Source organism: Phlebotomus papatasi, chromosome 4 (assembly GCF_024763615.1).
Source record: "Phlebotomus papatasi isolate M1 chromosome 4, Ppap_2.1, whole genome shotgun sequence".
Lineage (NCBI taxonomy): Eukaryota > Metazoa > Arthropoda > Insecta > Diptera > Psychodidae > Phlebotomus > Phlebotomus papatasi.
The window spans coordinates 2,451,098-2,458,089 of record NC_077225.1 but is presented as its reverse complement, the minus strand read 5'-3'; the positions used below and the strand labels follow the sequence as shown (position 1 = coordinate 2,458,089).

Sequence of the window (6,992 nt, the reverse complement as noted above, 5' to 3'; positions counted from 1 at the left end):
GACCACCGTTGAATTTTCTTTGACATACTGGATGCGTATAGGTCGACACCACTTTGGGGACGCAGGCAGGGGGTTCTGCCAGATCTCTGGGCCATCACTGCACGCTGACATCTTTAACGGTACAGCAGAGGTCATGAATATTGCGGAGTCGCTTGAAGTTGGATCTAAAAACTTCTGCTTGTATTCACTCATTCCTGTTGCTCCATCGCATCCCCATTTCCAAAATAATTGGAGGTCGTGTTGGCCTAGTCCACTTATATCACTAACTTCCACAATTCTTCTGGAAGTGTGATCCAATAGCATTTGTTAGTCCAAGAGACACTCGGTCTCCGAAACACTACTGCTGCTTTGTGGAAGATAGCACAGCTTTTTAGCTTCTTGAATTTTTTTGTATGGTGGATAGATCGACTTGGCAGGTTCGTAAAAGATGTTGTAAGAGTGCCTCGTCATCTTCGCTTCTACATATCTGGCCAAGGCCTCACTTTTAGAGAGTGGCCTGGCCTCAAACCCCGACTGTTTTGTCAATTTCCCCTCTACTCGTGCACGCATATTTGCTGAGAACTGCAATTCTTCTGAACTGTAGTTTATTCTCAACTCTTGTGTTTTCCTCCTTTTGCTTCGGAGGGAGGATTCTTCAAATGGCACTGATGGCCGGGCTCCTGCAGAATTATAAATATTTATACATTTTTATTAAGTAAAGATGTTCCCTGCATTGTAGGGTTAAATTTGGGGGAGAGGGAGCGCATGAAATGGGAGAGGGTAAAAACAAAAAAAAAATACTTTTGAGATAATGTCATTTGAGGTGGGGTCACCGAAGACCGGAAGTTGATATCTCTTACCGTTTGAATTTTATATGGGTCAAAAGACTGAAAAAATCGGTTTGCTTAAATTGATAGATAAACTAATCTGTAAGAATATACGAAGAAGAATTTTAAAACCCAATTCGAAGTACTTTCTAAGATACAGAGATGGAAGCAAAGTAGTGCCGAGTAGGTTTACAAACCCCTGATCGAACATCGAAGACTTTAACCCTTTAAGGACGAGACACTTTTTACGGACCTAAAATCAACAATAAAAATGAAACTGGTGTACATAATCAATGATAAATCTTACATCTAACCTAGGAATGTCCAATAGAGTCTGAATCGGTGTATTTTTTGCACCTACGAGCGATAAGCACAAAAATAGCCCAAAAATTTAAATCATTTATATAACAATACTAATCAATAATAATTTTCACTTTAATGAAAAATATTACGTGTGAGTCTTGTAGTTTCCTTTTCCGAAACGGTTTTGCTTAAAAAAAATTAGAAGTATAAAAAATAAATAAAATCAATTATGAATTTGAGAATTTAAAAAAAATCGTCATTTTTGAGCTCAAATATTTTTAAGAGATAATGCAAAAAGGGACAGATAATCCTAACCGGCTTATGTAGGTGAGATTCTTAACGTGAGCTAACTCGGAGTGCATGCAAATTCGATTTAGAGCTGAAGTTGGGAGACGCCATTTAGTTATCTTGAATCAAATTCGTGAAATTATACAAATTTTGTATTTAAACCAAAATATCAAGGATTTGGATGAAGTGACAGAAAAGTGTTATATGGGTGAAATGTAGACCAGAATATTCTCTATAATTTTTCCCTAGAACTTGAACTCATCGATTACTCAGAAGCCAAGATAAGCGAGGTTTTTTGTTTCTGAACTCGTTTTTTCATCCAGAGTGCCCCAAGTAGTCATTTGTTGAACTTCAACTATATCAAAGAATTGTTGCATTTTGCGGGACTTTCCATTTAAACCCCTATTTTAAGTGTCTCGGTGGAGTAGAGGCAGTCAAATTGGCATCTGAGTGATTTCAAAGCGTTATTATGGGAAAGATCAATTTTTTCACACTTAAACGGCAAAATCTGAGTGATAGCGTAGTCTGAGCGGAAAATGATGTATGGACGAAATGTAGAGACAAATGTGCTCTACAATTATGTCGAAGTAATCATCAAAATCGGTTCAGCGACAGTCGAGATAATTGAGGTTATGTGATATTGAAATTGGTTTTTCGACTGTGGCGCCCCTGGTGTTGGTCCCACGAAGTTCAAATATTCTAGAAAGTTGTAGCATTTGGTGAGATCTTTCGTTTAAGCCCTCATTCATCAAAATCGGTCACATAGAACCGGAGATATGATTTTTTGAATTTCGTGAACTTTGACCCCTCATATCTCCGGTTCTATTGAAACCACAGCGCACATACGCACCATTTTGGAAACGTCCTAGACTGGACTACAACATACTAAAATTTCATTAACTTGCACAATGCCGTTTTTGAGAAAAGTGATTTTGAATTTCGATGAATTTTGACGCTATCACAGCGCCACCTGTGGTGAATTTTTGAACTTCCATCTGAAAGTTCTCATCGAGACGAAACCAAAAAGGTAAAATTTAGGTCGCTATGTTAATTAGAACCGGAGATAGAGGCCGGTCAATGTTCGAACTTTGACCCCTTATAGCTCGGGTCAGGGGTTATGGATCGACTTAAGGTTTTTTTTGATTGATAGGTATAATCAACGGCTACAACATACTAAAATTTCAGCCCGATGCACAATGGAATTTTTGAGTTATTTAACTTATAATATTTAAAAATTTTCTTTTTAATAATAGCGCCCCTAGCGGTGGTTTTATGAACTTGCGATGTTAGAAGGGTAAGTGGCATTTCACGAGAGCTTTCCAAAAAGCCCTCACTTTTTAAATTCTGACAATTAGAACCGGAGTTATGGCCATTTTAAGAAATTTTTTTTGGACCCTTATAGCTCGGGTCTGGGGGTCGGGGGACCTTAAGTTTGGTATTGATGGAAAGCTCTAAGGCCCAGCTATAACATACTAAAATTTGAGCCCGCTCTATGCCATAGGGGCGGAGCTATTGAGAAAACAAAAAAAGGGTGATCTTCAAAATGGCGGAAGGAGGGGTGGGGGGTGGGGGGTCAATACACCATGTTGCAATTTTCACCCGATATATAACCTTTGCCGAAAACCGCAAGTCGATATCTTTTTTAGTTTAGGAGCTATTAAGCTCCAAAGAGCGGCCGGCCGGACGGCCGGCCGGGAACGTAAATTAGCCACATATATATTCGTGATCAGGAAGTGCTGAAACACATTTTGGCCAAATTTGAGCTCGATCGGACGACATGAAATTTTGTTAGGATTATAGCAGGTGAGATTGTTAAGAATCTCACCTAATATATTAGATGAGATCATATATTCTGTCAGTAGAAGAGGTAAAAAGTTTGGAGTGGTATATCTCAGCTCCTGATGAACATAATTGGATGAGTGAACTATTGTTGGAAAGCTTGGTTCATTAGCTTTCAGAATCTGGTATATGTAATTGGCTATGGGTAAATCATGGTCATCCAGAACCATTTATGTCGAAGAAGACACTTTTTGCAGCGTCATTTTTGACCATCTACTGCTGGGACCAGGAGTGACCCACTTTTCTCGCACTTGGACTGTTCGTTAGAGGAACTCAAAGGGTATAATTTGTAGAAGAAACTTTTTTTTTGGACATCTTACTTTTTTTTATTCATCGACTTTTGCAAGAATTTTAACATTTTACACGCATAGAAAAAAATGACAGAAATCCTTCTATCTCATTTTCTGGACAAACTAATGAAGATATCGACTTGGAATGTTCTAAGTACTCCCCCATAAGTTGATACAAGGAATCCAAATATCATATCAATTTCATCCCCACGTCTATCCTTCCCCTCCAGAAACCACTCTTTTAGGATTTTTGTAATTTTTTCCTTGCGTGTAAAATGTTAAAATTCTTGCAAAAGTCGATGAATAAAAAAAAGTAAGATGTCCAAAAAAAAAGTTTCTTCTACAAATTATACCCTTTGAGTTCCTCTAACGAACAGTCCAAGTGCGAGAAAAGTGGGTCACTCCTGGTCCCAGCAGTAGATGGTCAAAAATGACGCTGCAAAAAGTGTCTTCTTCGACATAAATGGTTCTGGATGACCATGATTTACCCATAGCCAATTACATATACCAGGTTCTGAAAGCTAATGAACCAAGCTTTCCAACAATAGTTCACTCATCCAATTATGTTCATCAGGAGCTGAGATATACCACTCCAAACTTTTTACCTCTTCTACTGACAGAATATATGATCTCATCTAATAATTCGAGATAATAATATTAGGTGAGATTCTTAACAATCTCACCTACTATAATCCTAACAAAATTTCATGTCGTCCGATCGACTTCAAATTTGGCCAAAATGTGTTTCGCCACTTCCTGATTCCGAATATATATGTGGCTAAGTTACGTTCCCGGCCGGCCGTCCGGCCGGCCGCTCTTTGGAGCTTAATAGCTCCTAAACTAAAAAAGATATCGACTTGCGGTTTTCGGCAAAGGTTAAATATCGTATGAAAATTGCAACTTGGTGCATTAACCCCCCACCCCCCACCCCTCCTTCCAAAATTTTGAAGACCCCCTTTTTTTGTTTTCTCAATAGCTCCGCCCCTATGGCATTCAGCGTACTAAAGTTTTAGTATGTTATAGTTGGGCCTTAGAGCTTTCCATCAATACCAAACTTAAGGTCCCCCGACCCCCCTGACCCGAGCTATAAGGGTCCAAAAAAAATTTCTTAAAATGGCCATAACTCCGGTTCTAATTGTCAGAATTTAAAAAGTTAGGGCTTTTTGGAAAGCTCTCGTGAAATGCCACTTCCCCTTCTAACATCGCAAGTTCATAAAACAACCGCTAGGGGCGCTAGTATTAAAAAGAAAATTTTTAAATCTTAAAAGTTAAATAACTCAAAAATTCCATTGTGCATCGGGCTGACAATTTAGTATGTTGTAGCCGTTGATTATACCTATCAAACAAAACAAACCTTAAGTCGATCTAAAACCCTTGACCCGAGCTATAAGGGGTCAAAGTTCGAACATTGACCGGCCTCTATCTCCGGTTCTAATTAACATAACGACCTAAATTTTACCTTTTTGGTTTCGTATCGATGAGCACTTTCAGATGGAAGTTCAAAAAGTCACCACAGGTGGCGCTGTGATAGCGTCAAAATTCATCGAATTTCAAAGACATTTTTCTCAAAAACGGCATTGTGCAAGTTAATGAAATTTTAGTATGTTGTAGTCCAGTCTAGGGCGTTTCCAAAATGGTGCGTATGTGCGCTGTGGCTTCAATAGAACCGGAGATATGAGGGGTCAAAGTTCACAAAATTCAAAAAATCATATCTCCGGTTCTATGTGACCGATTTTGATGAATGAGGGCTTAAACGAAAGATCTCACCAAATTCTACAACTTTCTAGAATATTTGAACTTCGTTGGACCAACACCAGGGGCGCCACAGTCGAAAAACCAATTTCAATATCACATAACCTCAATTATCTCGACTGTCGCTGAACCGATTTTGATGATTACTTCGACATAATTGTAGAGCACATTTGTCTCTACATTTCGTCCATACATCATTTTCCGCTCAGACTACGCTATCACTCCGATTTTGCCGTTTAAGTGTGAAAAAATTGATTTTTCCCATAATAACGCTTTGAAATCACTCAGATGCCAATTTGACTGCCTCTACTCCACCGAGACACTTAAAATAGGGGTTTAAATGGAAAGTCTCGCAAAATGCAACAATTCTTTGATATAGTTGAAGTTCAACAAATGACTACTTGGGGCACTCTGGATGAAAAAACGAGTTAAGAAACTAAAAACCTCGCTTATCTTGGCTTCTGAGTAATCGATGAGTTCAAGTTCTACGGCAAAATTATAGAGAACATTCTGGTCTACATTTCACCCATATAACACTTTTCTGTCAGTTCATCCAAATCCTTGATATTTTGGTTTAAATACAAAATTTGTATAATTTCACGAATTTTATTCAAGATAACTAAATGGCGTCTCCCTACTTCAGCATCAAATCGAATTTGCATGCACTCCGAGTTAGCTCACGTTAAGAATCTCACCTACATAAGCCGGTTAGGATTATCTGTCCCTTTTCTTTTAGATAGGGTCATTAAAGACCTGAAATCGATTTCCCTTTAGGTTTAGGCTTCAAAATGGTGACAAGGTGAAAGGGACAGATAATCCTAACCGGCTTATGTAGGTGAGATTCTTAACGTGAGCTAACTCGGAGTGCATGCAAATTCGATTTAGAGCTGAAGTTGGGGGACACCATTCAGTTATCTTGAATAAAATTCGTGAAATTATACAAATTTTGTATTTAAACCAAAATATCAAGGATTTGGATGAACTGACAGAAAAGTGATATATGGGTGAAATGTAGACCAGAATGTTCTCTATAATTTTCTCATAGAACATGATCTCATCGATTACTCAGAAGCCAAGATAAGCGAGGTTTTTTGTTTCTTAACTCGTTTTTTCATCCAGAGTTCCCCAAGTAGTCATTTGTTGAACTTCAACTATATCAAAGAATTGTTGTATTTTGCGGGACTTTCCATTTAAACCCCTATTTTAAGTGTCTTGGTGAAGTAGAGGCAGTCAAATTGGCATCTGAGTGATTTCAAAGCGTTATTATTGGAAAAATCAATTTTTTCACACTTAAACGGCAAAATCGGAGTGATAGCGTAGTCTGAGTGGAAAATGATGTATGGACGAAATGTAGAGACAAATGTGCTCTACAATTATGTCAAAGTAATCATCAAAATCGGTTTAGCGACAGTCGAGATAATTGAGGTTATGTGATATTGAAATTGGTTTTTCGACTGTGGCGCCCCTGGTGTTGGTCCCACGAAGTTCAAATATTCTAGAAAGTTGTAGCATTTGGTGAGATCTTTCGTTTAAGCCCTCATTCATCAAAATCGGTCATATAGAACCGGAGATATGATTTTTTGAATGTTGTGAACTTTGACCCCTCATATCTCCGGTTCTATTGAAACCACAGCGCACATACGCACCATTTTGGAAACGTCCTAGACTGGACTACAACATACTAAAACTTCATTAACTTGCACAATGCCGTTTT

General features: G+C 38.3%; 1 protein-coding gene across 1 annotated transcript in view; it reads right to left on the bottom strand.

The window, feature by feature from the left end:
* Positions 1-306: 306 nt before the first annotated feature.
* LOC129808512 (uncharacterized protein K02A2.6-like) overlaps positions 307-6,992 on the bottom strand; it is an 11,046-nt gene continuing 4,360 nt past the window's right edge. Inside the window, exon 3 of the mRNA XM_055858288.1 lies at positions 307-659. Coding sequence (XP_055714263.1) covers positions 307-659 — 353 coding nt within the window. The remainder of the gene's footprint in view (positions 660-6,992) is intronic.